The sequence below is a fragment of the Cyclopterus lumpus genome, chromosome 9 (assembly GCF_009769545.1).
Source record: "Cyclopterus lumpus isolate fCycLum1 chromosome 9, fCycLum1.pri, whole genome shotgun sequence".
NCBI classification, from domain to species: domain Eukaryota; kingdom Metazoa; phylum Chordata; class Actinopteri; order Perciformes; family Cyclopteridae; genus Cyclopterus; species Cyclopterus lumpus.
The window spans coordinates 21,263,816-21,285,402 of NC_046974.1; the positions used below are offsets into that span (position 1 = coordinate 21,263,816).

Consider the following 21,587-nt stretch of genomic DNA (forward strand, 5'->3'; position numbering starts at 1 on the left):
CACTTTATCACATCTGTCGTTAGCAGTCACTTTGGCTGCATCCACACCTTTTGCTATGTTTACACTGAGTGTCCACACTACTACTACTTTTTAGAGCACCGGAAACTAAAGAGTTTAGAAACGCTTCTTAGCTGCTCAGTTTTGTCAGTTGTAAATACTGCTGGTTACACACACACACACACACACACACACACACACACACACACACACACACACACACACACACACACACACACAAATAACATGACTATAAGTCCAGGTCGAATGGTGCAAGTTTCATTCATCATTATTGTGGCCAGTAATTATGCTTCTTCTGAATGTTCATGTGTTTCAAATGTCTGTCTTTACCTCTAGGTTACACATGGTAGAAGTTTGCCTTCACGCCTGAGTTTTCTGCAAGAAAGCCCTTTCTGCCAATAATCTCCTTTGGTTGAGCCAACAAATACTTGGTAAGGTTTAGGAAAAGATCATATTTTAGGTTAATATAAACCCTTTCTGGCAGAGAGCCCTGAAGGCAAACTTATTCTGTGCTGGTATCATCCTCAATATTGTTTTGTATTGTCATCTGTTTGGCCAAGATGTAATTATGAAGTCACTTATTTATTGTTTCTGATGTATAAAAATAAGCATTTTGATGCTGCCTGAGGAAGAGCTACCATGCTTAAAACGTCTTGCACTCCAAAGCAGCTGCTCTGTTCCTTTTGCCATTTAGTGCCATATATATGTGCACAAACGCGTATTTAAAAATGTTTTTGTGCACCTTACAACTCCTCTCCCCTTTTCTATGTGCACCTCTGACCACGGCGGCTGTGGCTTAGTGGTTAGAGCGGGTCATCTTTAACTCAAGGTTGGCGGTTTGATCCCTGTGTTCGAAGTGTCCTGGAGCAAGACGCTGAACTCCAATTTGCATCCCGGGCACTTTATAGCAGGTCACTGCTCCTAAAAATGCAGAGGATTTCATTTATGAACCTGTTTTGCATGTGATGATTGTAGTTCAATTTGTGAACACTTTTTTCCCCTGACTTTATTATTACAAATAAGGAACTAGGGAACTTTCCTTTCAGGAAATTGTATTCACACTAAGAACAATTAAAACATATTGAGTGACATAACTGGTACCTCACAATATTATATTAAAGTTGAGGTTTTGGGTTTGTCCCCCCTGTAAGTTATCACCATAGACTAAATGCTGATGAAAATGAACTGCTTGAACATGTAGCCAGCAACAGATGAGCAGCATAATTAAATGTATTTTCATTTTCTTCAGAGAAGTGGAACAAAAAGTGAGCCCTACTAAATTAATTTGCACACCGTATATTGCATAGAGCCAGAAAATCTGAGTTGATTTGCCATGACACTAGTTAGGAAGGTTCACAGCAGCTACTAAGAAAGAAAGTATTTGTGTTTCTGTGTGTGAGAGCTGATTCGTTTGTGTATCAGCATCCATGTGCACGCGCACATCTTAAACCTCGCTCCTGCTGAACCCACGTTACTTTGATTGACAGGTGGGACTTGCCTTCACACATCACACTGCCCGCCCAGCGCGCCTCCGGAATGGAAGCTCCTCGCTTCGCCCTGATTGCGCAGAATCCGCGTAGCTCAACCAGGTCAACAGACTCGGGGCAGTTTACAGAGTGGCTATTGGTCAGCTGTATAAACTGCATCACTGTCCCCACGTGGAGCGACGGCTCTGATTGGCCCGGAGCAGTTTTGTGGGCCGGCTTACAGTTTCGGTTAGCTGGGGAGCGTGAAACCGCGTGAGAAAGTTGCCATTGAGGTAAAGCTGAGCTAGACGGAGGACTGCCGCCACTTCAGGGAGTTGTTTTTATTAAAACTAACAAAATATTTCCTCTTTTTTTCGTGTAATCTATTTTGGACGCATTCAAACTGTGCGGGGAAGTAAACATTTCTGTTTTTGTTGACCGTTCAACCGCCAACGAGCGACCGCGGCGAGTCAAGTGGGAACTCTTCACTGCAATTAACTTGTGTGGATTTGTTGCCGTTGCTCCGACTGAGAGCCGGCAGTTTGCGGCGGTCCGTTGAGGGTCCACTGGCTTCACTTTGTGCGTGTTTGTTTGTCTCCGTGCGACGCTACTCGGAATACATCGGCTCGGCCACGGAACAAAACGCTGGAGTGATTCAGGTGGCCGCTTGCCTTTCACGTCTCACCTGGTGCCCCCCCCCCCTCCTGCCCTTAGCCGCCTCCGGATAATGAGCGGTTCCCCGTGTTTTTCCGGGTGATTTACGGCCGCGCTGCCGGTGGAGCGTGAGAGAGAGACAGCGAGGAGCGTTAAACGGTCCGTGAAGTCGGACGGAGCGGCGTCGCGCTCGATTTTGTTTGAAATTAACGACAGTCGGTCCTTCCAATAACGGCCGATGGATTCGTGCCCGTGATCTGGAGCCCCCCCCCACGCATCCCCCTCCGGTGCCCCAATCTGAGCCCTTGAAGTGGGTTTTTTAAAGAAGGAAACGGTTGCATCCTCCCGGAGACAACGATGTTTCCCCAGGGGCGACACCCGGTAAGGCGCTCCCCTTCCTGCTTGAACAGTTGTTCACCTCGCTGTAATCGGGTGTTCACAGCCAGGGAGATATGGTTACCTCTTTGTTTGACCTGCGCCTCTTGTTGCCTTACTTTTATCAGCCTTCAGACTAAGCACATGTTTAAGTCTCTTGAGTCGCTTTCTTCTCGTTAATTTGGCTCTGCATCTGCCCTGAGAAACAGGATGTGATTGATAATGTTGTTTGTTTAATAAACGGCTAATAATTATAAGTTGTTGACATTATGTGAGCCTGGAGAGGATCAGATGCAAATTGTAGTTCACATAATGAGACACTATTGTGTGTGTGTGTGTGTGTGTGTCAGGCGCCCCACCAGGCTCCAGGCCAGCCCTTCAAGTTCACCATCCCAGAGTCACTGGACCGCATCAAGGAGGAGTTCCAGTTTCTTCAGGCACAGTACCACAGGTGGATAATACAAACGCACACACATTCACATGGAAGGCCCCGCTGTCTTTGTGGGCTCCACAAGGGCCAATTTTGTCATTGTCATCTACCCTATAACACTAAACTTTACCCTAACCACAGTCATCTCCCTTACCATAATGAACAAAACCCCAGCTCTGGCCTTGTGCTAACACCTAAACCTGGATTACACAAAAGTGCACACACATGCAGCAGACAGTGCATCAGTGTTTGCGCTTCCACTGCGGTAGGTCTAAGTCTTGGTGATGGTTGAGAACCAGAGGGTGGGCCGTGTGGGCTTAGGGTTTCATAAATCACTCCTTATTTCCCCCTGTGTATGTGTTATGAAAAGACTGCTTGAGTATATGTGCTGTTTTTCTGGCTTTATGCATTTATACTTTTACTTAATTTTGTTGTTGGGGAGGTTTGACCTTAACAGGTGAATGCTCCTGACCTACAAACTGTTGGGTTTTCTCACATCCTGATTCCCACATACAAAAAGCATGGTTATACCAAACATCTTACGGCCAAAAGAGACTGGAAGAACCATCTTCTTCATTTCACTTTCTGCACTGTGCCCGTCACTGTTTAGGTTTATCTTTGCATTTTTGAGTGCTTTAATCAATAAGCAATGGAAAAGAGGGGTGAGATGAGACCATATACATTGTCTACAATGTTGTATGCTTTACCATTGTTAACATGAATGTTCTATTGTGGGAAAATAGCTAGAAGATCAACATCCTCCCTGTTTGTTCTTAGTTTAAATGTATCAGACAGCCAAACATTGATGTGCTTATTTTCATTAATCAGCAATAAAACTAGTTTGTACTCTAACGCTCACGTTCTCTTGAAGTAAATGTTTTATTGTTGTGTTTTTCAGCCTCAAGATGGAGTGTGAGAAGCTGGCCAGTGAAAAGACAGAAATGCAGAGACACTATGTCATGGTGAGATCCACGTGACACTCGATTCATCATCACACGTGACATAGTGACATGACGTAGGCTTTTACCCTGCTGATGTGTCCTTCGAGGAGAATACTGTGTCCCCACCAGCTCCATGTGTTCAGGAGCTGAACTTTCATCTTTTACAAGAGGGAAAATTCACCAGTCAATACTGTAATACTATGTGAACGAAGAAGGCAGAATACAATTCAATGCAACATAAGCTACTTTAAACGGACCGTTTCCCCACAGACACGCGATTACAAAAGATCAGTGTGTCAGATCAGACTGTGCTAAAACTTGATTCGGCAGATTTTCATTTTGATTAAATTGAGCTTCAGTGTTTCAGCAAATCCAACATTTCACTAGGTTTAATGATTTAATTTGAAATCAAAGTGAGGTCAAATCAGGCGTAGAGTGTTTTTAAAGTTTTTGGTCTGACACAGAAAATAACAAAATTGTTTACATACATATGCATCTACTTTGCCTCTCTGGTGTCACTCCTGTACAGGGAAAACACTTTTAATTTAGATGCTGGAACTATTAAACACAGTTTGGTTGCTCTGTGAGAATGACCTGGCGCGACACAAGAACTGCAAGCCTGGTTATTACAACAAAATACATGTACGGTCACGCACATTCTCTGAGTTGCTTAAGTTTCAGAATTCCTTTCACTAATATGACCCTGTGTCCTCCTCAGTACTACGAGATGTCTTATGGCCTCAACATCGAAATGCACAAACAGGTATGGTTATGCTTATCTGTCTGCCTCTTGTCTACACTCTGCGTGTTCCTGTTTGTCTCTCCCCCTCTCTCCCTTTCTCTCTCATGGCAAGGTTTTGATGTATTTGGTGTGTGTGCTCGTTGACGTGTCCTTGTGCATGCACAAATGCATTTGTGTGTGTGTGCTATACTCTGTGTGTGTGGATGTGTGTTTATTTGTGATCGATGGGGCTCTGTCTCCATTTCCCCAGTTAGGGCCGGCCGGCTGAGCCTAAAGGCAGGATGAATGGCTCTGTAGATTGATTGGTGCTGTCTAGGGGAGCGGCCTGCTTTATTACATTAGAGGGGTTGGGCTGAGGAGGGCAGAGGAATCGATCATGGTGCGGCCGGCAGAGGAGAGACAGTGCCCCCCCCTGCCCCCCCTTCTCTTTTAGAAGCAGGGAGGCAAAAACACACCAACATGCACTTTAGTAGGGCGGACACTCATGTGTGCAAACTCAGAATACCGAAAGGACACTTACCTGTTGTAATGTAAGGCTGGGGCATTTGTGTACTGCCATATATAATGTATGCACACATTTGAGGACCGGGGCAATTGAACACGTACACATAATGTAAACACAAGCAGAAAGTCAAACATGTTTATGCCCGAGTACATATACACGCATCGCAAGTCAAACATTGCTCATGGTTAAGTTTGTAGACGCATGGATGAGGCGGGAAAACTCTCTTTTCCCCTCAGGAGTGGTGCAGGGCTCAGAGCGTTTACCAGTAATTACCACTACTATCGACCAGTCAGACCAGAGGAAATTGGAGGTGGATTGGCCTGGCTGCTTCACCGAGGAGCGGGGATGCCTCTCTGACTTTCTCACACTCCCTCCGATTAGTTTTGTTCCCCATGTGCTCCTTCTCCTCCAGTGTTATTCATCCCATTTTTATAACCCAAGTTCTCCCCCTTCCTTTCAGACTTTCTCACTGCCCGTTTCAAATTCTCGGATCTCTTCTTTCTTGTGCTACACCCCGATCCTCGGTTTCTTTTTTTCTTTGCTCCTTTTTTCATTTTATGTCCCTGTGAAGCTACTGTTCTTTCATTGTGAGGGAGATGCATCTCCTATTGTCCACACACACATAAACACACAAAACTAAAGCTCCAGGGGAGGTCATTAGCTTGGGGCTGCAGTTGTCAGAGCAACAAGCTTCTGTGGGCGGGAGGGGGGTACAGGGGATACAGAAAAACCCACCTCCTGCTGAGGTGTGTGTGTGTGTGTGTGTGTGTGTGTGTGTGTGTGTGTGTGTGTGTGTGTGAGAGCAGCAATGTGTCAATTATGTGTAATGGGAAGCCTGTTCTCTGTTAGAAGTGTGTGTTTGTGCATCTTCTCTCTGTATCCTCAACTGAACCACTCTCAATTATATGATTATCATAGTGAGGATGGTGCACCATCGCAATTTTCCAAAACATTGTTGTTCAGGAACAGATATGCAAACACTGTTGTCGGTACACACGAGTTTTGAGTTTTTGTTACCTTTTTTTTTTTCCAGTAAGATTTTAACTGACGCGACACATCACACAAATGTAAGCCACAGCAGCAAAATGCAGAGGTCAGACTGACCTTCACCTACGGCCTGTTGTGTGGCTCGATATAGAAATGTAGCTCTCAATGATGAGCACTGTAAACAGATGTGCAATTGTCCGTATTGTTCACAATGTGCAGATATTATAGACCCCAATGTACTCTGTGTAAATGAGCATTTTAAGCCTTATTAGACACCTTGTGTTTCATGACACGTGGAACTGCATGCGCTCTGCAGACTGATAATTCCTTTTGATTCCATATTCTCTTTGATTCTGGATAAAGAGTGAATTATATATAGTGTTTGGTGTTCACAGGGTGACGCACATTTACTTACCTATATTAGTTTTTTCTATCTTAACTTGCTTTTACTCAACCACTTTATTTACGTTCTTTTGGATAGTGTCAGTTGTAGTAATAATTAAATGTTTTTGTTTCAGTTTTACGCCACGTTATATTGTAAGTGAACCATTTTCTAGCGTTTAGTTCAAGACTCAATAAGCTAGTATCTTTTTTTTTTGCTAGACCAAGTACATAATTGGCTGAACTGTGGTCGGTTGTTTGGCGAGCTGATGGGTGCATGTGTGTGTTCTGAAGAGGGCGTTCCCACAATGTCAGCGGTCCAGCTTTTCTATAAGATTTCTATGAAGGAAATTGCAGTACGTGTTCAGGATGCCCGTTGATCCCTCATTTTGGTCCAGCAAGTCATGGTCATCAGAATATGTGCCATAACGATGGCGGTCCCCTAACTTTTTCTTTCATGTCACCATGTGGTTGACATTTGTAGTTTTAAGTGAAATATATTACAACTATTAGGTGTATTGCCATGAAATTTAGCACATTCTAATATTCCATAAGGCCAAGTGTATCATGTGAGTCACGGATCAGATCAGGGGCATATAATTTAGCAAATGTAACTTTTAGAAATCTCGCAATTCCGTTTTTAACAGCCATTATGGATTTCTGATAATCGATGAGCCATATTATCCGATAAAGATTGTATTTGTTGTTTAGTTTTGTTTATAGCAACCGGTAAACAAGAAATGAGACAACATATAAATTGGTGTAAACTGTTAAAAAATCTAATTTGTTTTTAGTAATCTGTGTATTTGCATAAAACACATTTCAAATGACGGGGAAATGTTCTGTTTTTATTGATACAATCTTTGCAGGAAGTCAATCATAATGATCATAATTCCCGCTCTAATATATATATTTATATTGCTTTGAAAACCTCTCCTCCAAACATTTATATTTAGTCAAGTTTCTCGTCCCAAAACGTAACAAATAAGATTACATTTGTACACATCATGATAACATTATAATTTACCATCGCCTAATACTATCTTTTCCTGAATAGAGCCTGAATGTATCATAATGTAACTGAATGGACTCTCTGTACGTTAGCTGTTAGCTCTGGTTCAGCTACGGATCAACCACAGTCCGTTCACTACTTTTAACAAGGAATAATGAAAATGATCCAACTCCTCATAAGTTCACATAACAACAACACACAGCTCTTTGAAGCCTTCATGTCCAGCGTGCGTGTCAATGCATATTTATGGTATGTGTGTGTGTCCGATGAGCCATTACTACGTTTCATGGCTCCTCTCATTCCCTCTTCACCTTGGCCCCCTTCGTATCAATTTGATTGGATGATTTATGTAATATGAGTCCCCTTATCTGATTTGATGCCGCTCTGGGGGTATCTTGTTACAGCCAATTGTTGCCACCTCCGGGGGCTTGGGGGGCTGGCGGATGTGTTGGCATGGATACCGGGGGAAAGCAAATGAAGTTAGTCACTGATGAGATTATGTTGAAGTGCTGATGGGAAGAGGAACAAGAGCACAGAGGATGGAGGGAGCAAAAGAAATACGGCGGGCAAGAGAGAAACTTGAGCTCACATTGATGATTAGAAAGGAACATCGTGTGTGTGTGTGTGTGTCTGTCTCTGTGTGTCTGATCATGCTGAAAATGACACACACAAGATTTGTGTGTAGAGGCCTCAGGCCATTTAAGTGTATGGGTGTCATTATTACATTGTGTGTGTGTGTGTGTGTGCTAGCTGCGGAGATGTGTTTTCCTGTGTGTGTGTGTGCTTGTATTACTTTATTTGTGTTACTGAACAGCTGTCTTGGAATGTAATTATGTTATTAACAATTAATTTGGTCTCTTCCTCCATCAGACTGAGATTGCCAAGAGACTAAACACCATCTGTGCACAAGTCATTCCTTTCCTCTCGCAGGAGGTAAGAATGTGTGACTTTGAGCTAAAGATACTTTTTTTTTTTTTTTATGCCAATCATACACTCAAGTGTCTCTGCCAGCTTTACTGATTAATCCACCTGTTACTCTTGGTCTTCAGCAGCATTGTGTTTTTTTTTTCTTCAGCATCAACAGCAAGTGGTCCAAGCTGTGGAGCGAGCCAAACAGGTGACCATGGCAGAGCTAAATGCTGTCATCGGAGTACGTGGACTGCCCGGCCTTCCACCTACTGTGTGTATTCCTTTTACTTAGTCTTTATTTAAATCAACCGTCTCCCCATGCCTTTGTGTGCTTTTAATCTTTTCAGCATTGTAATCCTTTCCAAAAGAAATGGAAAACCTTTCCTATTTTAAATCTGTGAATAGTGTTATTCTTAATAATAATAATTAGTTTGCTTACTAATAATTACATTGCAGAAACTAAAACAAAACTCAACATTTAACATCAACTTAATGTTGGCATATAGGCAGATGGATGTCTTTGAAAGGAAATGTCATTATTTGAATTCCTCAATCACTAAACTAATCGCAAGGTCACATATATGCAGGACATATGAAGGAGTTGGTATGAAAATTAAATAAAAGAAGAAGATCAAACTAAGTGAAATCCAAGGATTCAGATGGTTTCTATTTTGTATGGACAATGAGTCTGAAAGTAAAACAGATTGATAGATATCGCAGGTCTTTTTCCACTGAACAAGTAGAGAATGGAAGATGTATTAGTGGGAGAAGTGTGATGAGAGGTGTTTATTAAAAAGATGTCGTCGGCATATAATGAGTGATGGGGCATGACCAGCTATTCAGGCTTGAGCAGTAAAGGGATTGGCACGGTGAGCGTGAAAGGAGTTACAAAAACAAACTTTTTGCTTGATGTGTAGGTTAAAAGAGAGACGGATTAGTAGAGAGATGACGGGATGTGAGGTAGTTGAGAATTTTCTCTCTCTCTCTCTCAGTGTGTTTTGGGGAGAGGTGGTTTTGGCAGTTGCGGTTTGAGTCTTAATTGCAGGATTTCAGTGTTTGTAAAAGGGGGGTCACAGCATTGCCCTTACACTCCCTTCTTCACCCACTCCTCCCCTATCCCACGCCAGCCTGTCATTCACTCCGTTTGTGAGTTAAATGAGTGTAATGAAGCATGTTGCCCCTAACTCTACACACACACACACACACGCACACATACCAGCTCACACTAACATCCCATGACAAACCGGGCTCCCCTTGCCTCCACCAATACTTCCCCTCCATTTACTCCCATCAGGGGTCCTGTTTGTGTATCCATGTGTGTGTTCTTTTGCATATGTTTGTGTGTGCGTCTTGGTGTTGCAGAGCATGCATTTCTGTTATCCCCAGAAAACAACAGGCAGGGGTAGGATGATTGAGCGAGTGTGTGTGTGTGTATGTGCCGGCCCTGTTTATCTAGATTCTGTGTCTGCATGTTATTGTGATCAAGTGTGACGTGTGGGTGTGTTTTATGTTTAATTGTTTGGCATGCGAGCCAACTCTGAAAAGTGTGTGTGTGTGTGTCGAGGCATGCATGGGGGTTGAGGCTAAAAGACTGTTTCGTTGTTTTGCTTTCATTCATTGGGGCAGGATGCAGAGAGTGATGGATGGATAGAGTGGAAAAGAGAAGGCGGGGCTCAGGAGAGGGGGAGTGGGTTAGTCAATTAGGTGAGATAAAAGTCGGTTTGACCTTCAGCACTCCCTCCACCCCTGCCGAGTCTCCTCCTGTGCCCCCCTTCTCCTGTCCTCTCCCCCCTTCCTCCACCCCTCCCCGTGGCGAATCAGTGAGCTTGGATTCCCGCGGCTACTGTCTGAGGAGGCAATAATGATGTTTTGGAACACAAAGGCATTTCACGCTCAGACGAGCGCCTGATTTGGTGTGAAAGAGAGAGCAGGGCTGCCAGCCAAATTCTCTCTCTGACCCTCTTCTCTCCTTCCCTCTCAGCCGCCTCACTCCCTCACAAGACCTGACAGTGCAGGCAGCAGCTGGGGCTCCAGGCTCTCTCCCCTGCCCCTCCACTTCTCCATCATTCCTCTTTTTCCTCCGTCTCCCTCCCCCTTGCTTCTCCCACCACATCCTCGGGCTCTGGGCTGTGATCCCAGCTGTCAGTATTGTTCAGTGTTTGACCCCGGAGGGAGGAGGGTGTGTGTGTGGGGGGGAGGGGGGGGAAGGGAAGGGAAGAGAGGATGTGTTCACCGCCTTGTAGACGGCAGCAGCTCGTTGAAGCGGGGTAAACCCAGACACTGAAGAAACTGTCCCATCTGTTGAAGGATTCAATAGGTTCCAGAAATCTCTATTGATTAGGTTTCAGAGTGCTATTGATTTTATACCTGTTGAAGGCTCAGTTTTATTCGTTGACATGTTTTTGGTGTCGGGCATCAATGTTTTGCACTTTTAAAGCAGCTATATATATTTGGGCTATGTCCAGTGAGTCATATTTTTTTAGTCCTGACTCAAAAATGCACTTTTTTTTTTTTTTTTGGTGACAAATATGATTACCGGTAGTTTGGGATCTATTGCCAACTTTGGGCCGACAGCACCTGAATAATGCTCAACTGTGTGTTGTAGCAGCCAGTCAGTGTTCTATGAACTCAACTAACCACCACTTTCTTTCTTGTCTTTCCTCCCGGTCTCTAAGCAGCAGCACCTATCCCATAACCACAGTGGTGCCTCTGTGCCCCTCACTCCTCACCCTGCCGGCCTCCACCCCTCTCAGCTGGGTGGTTCAGCTGGTCTCCTGGCTCTATCAGGAGGACTTGGAGCTCTTCCTCCCCACATGTTGGGAAAAGATGGTGGCGATAAAAAGCCCCACATGTCCGGGCCAGACGCACACCCATCAGGACCCGAGCACCTGAGAGGTGAAAGAACACACGCGCCACAACAGAAACACCCCTTGAAATAGAACATCGCGGACCTGGAAGAACTCACGTTCGAGCCAACATCCATAGCATTTAAATTGTAGTTTGAAATGATATTTTTCAAAGATACTGACATTTATTTTGACCATGTTCAGCATTATTCTAAATGGGGACACAATTATTCGGGCTGCTTCCTAGTCAGTTTTTCTGTGTGTGCTTAAATGTCAACTTCACATTTCTAACTCATTCTACTTCCTCTCTTATTTTTGTCATTTTCTGCTCTGTTGAACATCCAACTTTATGACCTTGACCGCATGTACGCGTTTCCAATGGCAATAGAGCGAGAACCCGGCACAGTAAGTATTTCCTCTTTCGGCAGCAATGTTTACTGTTCTGACAAAACACTTTGTTTATTTTCTTGTCTCTCAAAGTGATAGTTTGGTTTTGGGGAATTTTATTTTGTTCTTAGATGCCGTTTGCATTCAGTTTGACTTTCTTAGCTCAATAGTTAGTTTAATCTTAGCTCAGTTGATAAAAGTCATCAAACTGAAGTAAAAACAAATTAAAACTGACTGCTATAAAAAAAAAAATCTTTATTTAGTTTACATATAGCTGTTCCAAGTAATGATCTAATTGTTTGGTTTTGTACAATATGAAATTGTTAAAAAAACAAACAATGTAAACCAAACAAAATATCTACTATCCCTTTTAATCCCTGCTGTGGCACTCTGAGATTCTTGGATGAAGAGTGCCTTACAAATATAATGCATTATTATTATTATTATTATTATTATTATTAACCATTCAATCACCTAGAAGTATTTTATAAAAAAATAAAAAATATCAGTATATTCAAGAGTCGCATATTAACATGAAAAATTTGACTTGCAATTTGATGTTATATCTCAGGTAAACTGCACCTGTTGTTGAGGAAGGCTCTTTTTGTCATTTTAATGGGATGACTTTTATTGCTGCTGCAGTGACCCAATTTTCCCTGAGGGATCAATAAAATTCATCTTAACATGTCATTATGCATAAAAGCCCCTTGCTTTTTTCACAGCTAAATGGCTTTCATCCTCAAAATTTATATTTTTGACTGCTAGTTTTAAAATGTGTGTGTGTTTGGGGATCTCTTGGGTAGAGCTGTGGCTTGCTTGTTTTAGTTCTGCCCTAGATCTGCTCTGAACTGTTAGGCTTCTTTTCTTCTCCAAATGATCTTTTTTGCATGGTCACGCACTCACATGCACACACATACACACGTACCGACACACTCACATACACGCACCTACACGCACACACTCACTCCTCCAGCCTAGCCTGCATTGTTGTGCCTATTTAACACCTCACTGAGCAGATTACCCCCCCCCACCCCACCCCGCCCCTGATCCCGCGCTTAAAGACTCTCATTGTGTTTAATATCGCCACCACTGAGAAGGGAGGATTTAGGAAAGAGGGGGGATGGGGGCAGCAGTCATATGACACTGTGTGTGTGTGTGTGTGTGTGTGTGTGTGTATGTGTCTGTCTGTCACACACACACCATGCTAAAAGCAAACGGGGGAAAGACGGACGGATGGGGGTGGGGGGGATTGCTTATGTTTTACGGGTCAGTGCTCCTGTGCTCAGCTCACTAAAACCTTTCAATAAAGGGGGGAGGGAGGAAGAGGGGAGGGCGTGAAGGAAGGGGCCTCTGGCAGAATACAGATTTTCACCCCCCTTCTCTTTCCCTTCCTCGTCTCTTGTCACCCTTTCTTCTCCTCCACACTCTCACAGCCTCCCTCCATCCTCTCTGTCCTCTAATCTCATCCCCTCCCTTTCCCCTTTTTTCTCACCCTCCTCTTAGCAATTCCTCCTTCATTTACCCTTTCCCTGGTCAAAGCCCAAGCACTCGCTTGCAAGATGTGTGCACGTGCATGTGTGTATGTTGGATGCACATTTCATTGACAGGCTGAGACTATAATGGTGTGTGCGTGTGTGCGATGCAAGTGATACACACACATGCAGCTTGTCACAAGCCAGAAGAGGGAGCACTAGATTTTGAGAGCCACTTAATGTAATCATCAACTTCAGAGGCGTGCGTTTGTGTGTGACTGGCTTTGGTCAAGTGAGGAAAGAGGTTGCTGCTTAATTCATGCTTCTGTGAACTATTAACCTATTTGCAAGTAAGAGTCTGTTTTTCTAACCTGCTCTACACATGGCTGATTAGCTGTTGTAATTAGTGGTAGACGGTTTACTGAGCTTAACACGCACGCACACAGCTTAGCACAAACTAAATGGCAAAATTGTCTCACCTCTGCAAATCCTTTATCTTGTTTTATGTTGTATTCTCCTTTATCCTCCAAAACGCTTGGACTCTTTTCTTTCTATACTATCTTTTTTTTTTAAACACTTTTTTTTTAATCTCTGCTACTCCTCCCTTTTTCTTTCATCTGCAGAGCAACTCATTGCTGCCAGAAAGTCTTAGGAATTCAGATAAGAGACGCAACGGACCAGAGTTTCCAAACGACACCAAGAAACGCAAGGTGGACGACAAGGACTCGAGCCACTATGTAAGAAATGGGTCTGCTGACTGTTTGTTTGTGCATACGTCAAAGTGAGATACATTATTATATCATTTCTACATGCTCATTTGCATATGCCGTTTTTAGTGTTTGTGCAGATGTGTCATTAGTCGGACATGAATGAACTTGCAAGTGAATATTTAATGGAAGTAAATACGAAACTCTCGTATTTACCCTCATTAAATATTCACTTGCAAGTTCATTCTAACAGCCTGTTTTAGTGAATCAAAGGAAAGGACATATTTCTGACAATCTTCTGCAGAATATGTAATTATGCTCCACTTGATTGCAGGACAGCGACGGGGAGAAAAGTGATGATAACTTAGTGGTGGATGTTTCAAATGAGGTCAGTATTTCTTTTATATTTGTTATTGTTTGTCGTCATGATTGTGGTTTTCCTATGTGTAGTCTCTGGGTTATGGTTCCTTTTAAATTAATCACACTAAAATCTTCAATTCAGGAAAATGCTAACATCACTTTTGTGCAGTGTTTTGTTCTCAGCTAGTTAATCGAATCTTTGTCCTTTCACCAGGATCCAGCCTCCCCCCGAGGCACGCCCCTCCCCTCCCCTAGAGAAAATGGCCTGGATAAAGCACGTCTTCTCAAGAAAGACCCTTGTAGTCCAGCCTCCACTGCATCATCAGCCAGCTCCTCCTCCCTTAAGTCCAAAGAGATGACGATGGTAGGGATGGACACGACACACTTGTTTTGGTTCTTTCTGAATATCGTTGATGGTTGAAAACATGTCTCAGTAGTTACATTTCTTATATCTCTTTTTCTCTCTCTCTTTCTTTTTCTCTCTCTCTCTCTGTGTGGCAGCGGGACAAGGCAGGAACACCTGGACTAAAGTCAAGCACACCCACCCCTAGAGGTGACTCCACCCCTGGTCCAAGCTCCATTCCTGGAATCCGGCCCAGTCTATCAAAACCCCCATCCATGGAGATACCACATCCACCCAGTAAGTCCAGAATTATAATCGATGGCTACGAGACGTGTGCTGATTGTGTGTTAATGATGAATCTGTCGGAGAAAGGTTGTGCTCTTCAATATTTAAGGGATTTTTAGCATGAATGCTCTCTTGTTATTACCAGCTTTTTTATGAGTCGTACTCTTCCCTCTCCCCCTCAGCTGCAGGTTTGCGGACCCCCCTGGCTGTACCCGGCCCATACCCGGGTGCCTTTGGTATGTTGCCCCATGCAGCAGGGATGAATGGGGAGCTGGCAAGTGCAGCCGGAGCTGCGGCCTACGCTGCTGGTTTGCACAACATGTCACCTCAAATGAGTGTTGCTGCGGCGGCTGCTGTGGCTGCATACGGCCGCTCAACTATGGTGAGTGAAGAAGCATTACTGTGTTTTGGTAAAATATAAAATACTAAAGTATAAAAAAATAAACCCTCTGCAAAGTATCAAATCAACACAGGCATTTGGCTGTATGTACGATGTTTTGATATATTACCAATTGTTGATTTATAGAACGTGCACAAAATGTTTTCCTTAAGACATTTTCACAATTTGTTTAACAATATTGAATCACAGTGGATGTAATTATGTTTTGAAATATTAAAGTGAAATACAATTTGGGGTCTGCAGGCAGCGCTTACGGTGGATGTCGGGGTGAAGTACCGGTAATGCGTTGGGCAGTTTTAATGTAGCTTTTGCCAGGAAAGTGATGGATGCTTCAGTTCCAACAGTTGCTTATTCCAGATATTTAAATGAGTTCACCTGTTTAAACACAGATGATCTCCATCCAACTTTGACCATTATCCTCCTTTTTTTTCTGTTGATCACTGTTGAAAAATCAATGTTACATCTACTTTAATTTAATGTTTTAAACAAATTTAATAAATCAGGAAGTTAATGGGTGTGGATACTTTTCTTAAGCACTGTAGATTTCATACTGCAATGTGTCAATAGTTGCACAGCTGTATTTCTCTCGTCTGCGTGATGGTATTTATGTATTGGGCATGCTGGTGTGCGTTACGTTCAATCACCTCATCACTCTTTGCTGTATTTGCATAGTGTTAATTACACTGTTTAAATAGGTTTAGTGGACTCCCAGCTGTGTCTCGGCAACACTTGTGCGTGTTCCCAAGCACTGACGGCTCTGCCTCTGTGTGTTTGCTGATTCTTAAACTCGTCATTCTGTGTGTGTGTGTGTGTGTCGGTCTGTTTGCTTTGGTCTCATTTGTGTTTTGTTCCGCAGGTTAGTATTGACCTTTGTGCATTTTGCCAATGCCCATGGGTGTGTGTTTGCACTGTGCTCATAAAATGTCTGTGTTCTCTTATCAAGGTTGGTTTTGATCCTCATCCTCACATGCGAGTTCCTGGGATGCCTCCCAGTCTGACGGGAATCCCTGGCGGCAAACCGTAAGTGTGTTTGCTGCTGCTGCTTGTTTGTTTACGGTCTGATGCCTTAATTGCCCCATGGAACAACTGATATGTCCTAGAAAGTGCTAATTTGTACGTTATTTCGAAATATGTTGTGCTCCCTCTTTGCTGTCATGTTTAACCTCCTCTCCCTTCTTCTTTCTATCATCAGTGCTTATTCTTTTCACGTGGCAGCCGACGGACAGATGCAGCCGGTACCATTCCCTCCGGATGCTTTGGTGGGCCCAGGGATTCCTCGCCACGCCCGTCAGATCAACACACTGAACCATGGGGAGGTGGTGTGCGCCGTTACCATCAGTAACCCGACCCGACACGTTTACACAGGAGGGAAGGGTTGCGTCAAGGTCTGGGACATTAGTCACCCAGGAAACAAGAGCCCAGTGTCGCAACTTGACTGTCTGGTGAGTGAGCTGATGGGTGGCCTTGCAGTACAAAATCATTTCCTTGAGTGAGTGTGTTTGTTGTTTTCTCCTTCTCCGATGCGAGGGTCCAAGGACCCAGGATGTAAACTGTACTGATTGTAAAGTCATTTGTGATTTTGGCCTTTACAAATGAATTTAATTTAACTTAATTTATTTGTATTAACTTAGAAATATTGTATATATGCAAGAGATTCACTCTGTTCAATGCGTCTGCCACATCAGAACCGAGACAACTATATCCGCTCCTGTCGTCTACTTCCTGATGGCCGGACACTGATTGTGGGAGGTGAGGCGAGCACGTTGTCAATCTGGGATTTGGCCACGCCTACTCCCAGGATTAAGGCAGAGTTAACGTCATCAGCGCCGGCATGTTACGCTCTGGCCATTAGCCCGGACTCCAAGGTCTGCTTCTCTTGCTGCAGCGATGGGAACATCGCGGTCTGGGATTTACACAATCAGACACTAGTTAGGTAAGAGGAGACACCTTGATGCATCTACACGTTGCTCTTACACAGAGGGGACATGCTTATTGTCAGTGTCTTCTCTAACCAACTTTAAACCACAAGAAGAATCTCAGCTTTGGCTGAATTAGCACCAAGAGGCAGAATATTTAGCAAGAGGACTACAAGAGTGGCTGCTGATGAGAAATATTGTAAAAGCTTCACATTTCATTTTGTTTATCTGTGAACATATGTGTGTATCCTGCAGGCAGTTCCAGGGCCACACAGATGGAGCCAGCTGTATTGACATCTCCAATGATGGCACCAAGCTGTGGACCGGAGGCCTCGATAACACCGTCCGCTCCTGGGATCTGAGAGAGGGACGCCAGCTGCAACAGCATGACTTTACATCACAGGTACACACTTATATCAACAAGCAGTCTTTCATTGACTGACCTTGAACAACTCTGTATTAAACCTAGTGTCCCCAGTGAAACAAAATTAGATTTTGGCTGCTGGTCAAATGTAATGTCTGTCTCTTCTGTCCAGATCTTCTCTCTTGGCTATTGTCCGACAGGAGAGTGGCTCGCTGTTGGAATGGAGAGCAGCAACGTTGAGGTCCTTCACGTCACCAAGCCGGACAAATACCAGCTTCACCTACATGAGAGCTGTGTACTGTCCCTGCAGTTTGCCTACTGCGGTAAGCTACATGGCAGATGTACTGATTTAGTCCTTCTTGCACTTGTTTTGTAGTCTACCGTAAAACCATTCCGTTACAATTTGTGCTTTAGTTGCTAAGTTATACTTTGATGGGGTTTCCCCCCTTGTTTTTTCTTTATTAAACATGAGAGGTAGGCAGGAAATTGGGTTTGTCTATTTTATTCTTTTGCATTCCTTTTTACACTTTAATCATATCTTGTCATGTCGGTCATTGTCTACCCTTTTGTTGCTTATTGTGGATGTGTTTGTGTATCTCTCTACCCAGGTAAATGGTTTGTGAGCACAGGAAAGGATAACTTACTGAATGCATGGAGAACACCCTATGGAGCCAGTATATTCCAGGTTGGGACAACAGATCACTACACATATGTTATAATATCGTATAGATAATAAGCATTTCTACCAGCACAGCATTGCATCAATGCTTTTAGTGTGGAAACGCATCCTGTCATTGGCTGCATCAGCTCGTATCTCTATGACAACATCATCAAACATGTTATGAAAGCTACTGTATAATATTCATCATTCAGCAATATTAATTGGAATGAGAACACCGTACAGTTATGTTTTCCGAGAGCATAGCTGTAAAACCTTTAAGTACTGTATCGCACACACGGAGGCAGTGACGTATTTTTCTTTCTTTTATTTGTGAATAACTTTCAATTTTCTTTCTTTCTCTTTCTCTCCAGTCTAAAGAATCCTCTTCGGTGTTAAGCTGTGACATATCTGTGGACGACAAATACATCGTCACTGGTTCTGGGGACAAGAAGGCCACTGTTTACGAGGTCATCTACTAAAATGATGGAAAGAAAGCGAGGACATTCGTTCCTTCCCACACAGCAGAGTGGAGCAAGAAATCACAAACACCAGTGACCTTGATGGCACGTTCTTTTTTTCTGTTCTATCTGCCGAGGTGACACAGGAAGGAGACATTTTACATGCACACATCTGTGATTGTGTTCATGACTCCATATCAGCTGGGAATTAACTGGAGCAGCTGGATGTTCAATGGAAGGAGACAAATTATTTGGATGTTCTTGTCTGCCACGGCTTCCTGCTACGGACGGCCACGGATTCAGTTACAGGGACCAAACAATGACTGGCACTGCATTGTTTAGACTGGGACCAGCTCATCTGGAGAACACTGTACTGAACATTAGGTTTTAAAACACTCTTGACTCCGTGTTATGACCAAGGGCAGAAACGCTCGAAGGAACACGCAACCAGGTGGTTGAATATGTAAACAAAATGTCAGACGGAAAGAGGAGAATGGGGACAGAACCTGACAAAATACTGGAGAGATGGAGGAGGACAGCGATTGAAGAACACGTTGGTTTTAATTTAGCTGCAGACAGACGACGCTCACTCAGCTCTGACCTTAGAACCTCAGCGTGCCGTTCTGATACGCCTACACTGAAAAGTACCTTTTCTGTCTGGACAGTAAGTCCTATCCTCAATAAACTGCACTGTAATGATAGCTATCCACCTCCACACTTAGTACACACAAACAATGTAATAAACACACTGATGGCCATGTTGACTTGTCTAGCATCATGCTGTTGAAATCTCTGATGGGTAAGTTTGATCGTCTGAGACAAAGTATGTTTTCATAATTCCTTCCGCTTTCAGATGCCCACAAAAAGTTTTGCTCAAAAGACAATTTACCCTAAATGTTGCTATAGAGAGCTTAACTCCCAGAATGATATTTTTTGTTTTCTATTTCTTATGATCCTGCTTGAAAGACAAATTATTGGAAACCTGAAGGGGAAACATGTTTCAGAGATTGAAATAATCCTCATTTCTATTGATCCTTGTCTTTCTAGTGTACCTGTTTCTACAGATTTATATTCTCAGACAGCTGTACGCCACACGCAACATACGCCTTCATTCTCCCCCCCCCCCAGCTGCATATGCTGACAGAGCCCCACCTTTACTTGCGCTTTAACTGAATTGACCTGAAAACGTTTCAGAGACTCTGTATTGATCACTGATCAGCTCTGGCTATAGCTTCAGATTTACAAAAGGCTGTTTTGATGCATCGAGACATCACCCTGCTGTTTTAATGCAGTTTGCCTGTGCCCTTTTTTTAAATTTCTTTCTTTTTTTTTACATGAAGTTTATAGGTTGAGGTAATGATTAGAAATAATAGTCTAATGTATTTTTCCCCCCCCTTCATTACATATTATTCACTAAACAAACATCTTAAGAACATTTATTTTATTTTTTTAATAAATCCTGTTACTTCTTTCTGCTAATATTGTAGAATGTGGATATTTGTGAAATTGCCTTGAGAAGTTCAACTGTGTGTTGTCTCCTCACTTCGCAGAGAAGATTCAAGCCCACAAGCACGATGCAATGATTAGCCAACAGTCCTACAGAGAAAGGTGCAGTTGTCTTTTCAGTTTCAGGAAGGAGTCAGTCAGTTTCAGCCATTCATCATGACTGTGTGCTTATTTCTGTCTGTTGAATGTTTGTAAAAATGTAAATATTTTTTTTTTCATACATGACATGTTTTAGAAATAACAAACTGTTTTTGTATGTCTTTTACATGGAAAGAAATGTCTAATCAGGAGAAATACTAAATGGTCTTAATGCTAGCTAATCTAAAATGATTGAAATATCTAGACAATAAATGGGTTGTTTTTTTTGTAACTGGAGTCGTCTTTGACTTTCTGGGTCGGTACAAGAACACATTAATGATCCAATGTTTTGGATCCATTATAGATAACGGCTGCGGTCTCAGTTTGGAGAACCAGCATTGAAGACAGAAGGGAGTTTGGATTCTAGACTTAAATAAAAAGTTTGTATGTAACGTTGGAGAAACCAGCGAGAGTACGCTACATTAAAACAAAAGAGCCTACTGAAAAACGCAGCCCGGTGTTGACGACTCTTTTCCAATGAAAGCAGCCAGCAGCACGAGCAGAGTCTGCGTCACGGACCGGTTCCCTTCAAAGCATCCAATGAAGACGGTGGTTCAGTCGGGACTGAAATGCACCTGGATGGTCTGAGTGTGGGCAGCTCGAAAGGCACAAGTGAAGTGGTTTACTGTAACATTGTTTTAATGAAATGAGGGTGGGATAAAAGTCTGATGACCACATCATGCCCCCCCCCCAAACACACACTTAATTTCTCAGCATTCAAAGCTAGTTTGTTTTCTTCTTGTGGATGCTGTGTGTTCACACACGATTGTCAAAACAGGTTTCACACGCATTAGAATCGGGTCGTCGGTCTCGTTTCACCTCACAATCGCACTCGTAGCAACTGATATTGCTGATGTGTGTTATGTGCACACATGGAAGTACCCGTTTGCAATCAGGTTTCTCCAGCGGAAGTCACATTTTTTAAATTCCAGAGACTGGAGAAGGAACCCTGGTTTTACATTTACCCCGAATGCTCTTGAAGCAGACTACTGCTCCTTGCTTCCAGTCATGCAGCAACACTGCAGCTTTGTTCATCCTGCGCTACCACATGACCTGTCTCCATTGTTTTCCTGCCTTTAGGTTCAGCTTCAGCCTTTGTGGTTCTGAATGGCATTAAGTGGGTACGGTGAAGAATGAAGAAGCTGGGTGGCCCACTCAGCCAGCTGGGGATGTTTCAGTTTCCAGGACCGAGAAGTTACCGGTGAGCTTTTGTGGATTGTGTGGTATTGATATGGAGATATGGATAGTAGCAGAACAGAGCAGCTGTTCAAATCGACTGTGTTAAATAACCACGTCCAATCCTCTAAGACCCACAACAAACAGC

The 21,587-nt window shown here is 43.3% G+C and overlaps 1 protein-coding gene across 1 annotated transcript; it reads left to right on the forward strand.

Moving 5' to 3' along the window:
- The first annotated feature begins 1,773 nt into the window (after positions 1 to 1,773).
- On the forward strand, positions 1,774 to 20,495 carry LOC117736143 (transducin-like enhancer protein 1). The gene is made up of 20 exons (XM_034541249.1): positions 1,774 to 2,519; positions 2,864 to 2,964; positions 3,842 to 3,905; positions 4,603 to 4,647; positions 8,382 to 8,444; positions 8,587 to 8,691; positions 11,099 to 11,315; positions 11,655 to 11,671; positions 13,749 to 13,862; positions 14,167 to 14,220; positions 14,407 to 14,556; positions 14,694 to 14,832; positions 15,003 to 15,202; positions 16,164 to 16,240; positions 16,413 to 16,662; positions 16,906 to 17,153; positions 17,392 to 17,539; positions 17,673 to 17,823; positions 18,109 to 18,185; positions 18,533 to 20,495. The coding sequence occupies exons 1-20, from the start codon at positions 2,496 to 2,498 to the stop codon at positions 18,638 to 18,640; spliced, it is 2,352 nt and encodes a 783-aa protein (XP_034397140.1). The 5' UTR covers positions 1,774 to 2,495; the 3' UTR covers positions 18,641 to 20,495.
- The last annotated feature ends 1,092 nt before the right edge of the window (positions 20,496 to 21,587 follow it).

Excerpts from the sequence above, each read along its gene's own strand:
- LOC117736143 (XM_034541249.1), top strand. The coding sequence starts at position 2,496 with ATGTTTCCCCAGGGGCGACACCCG. Across the intron at positions 14,833-15,002 it reads GGAGATACCACATCCACCCA|CTGCAGGTTTGCGGACCCCC; the intron begins GTAAGTCCAGAA and ends TCTCCCCCTCAG. Across the intron at positions 15,203-16,163 it reads CATACGGCCGCTCAACTATG|GTTGGTTTTGATCCTCATCC; the intron begins GTGAGTGAAGAA and ends TCTCTTATCAAG.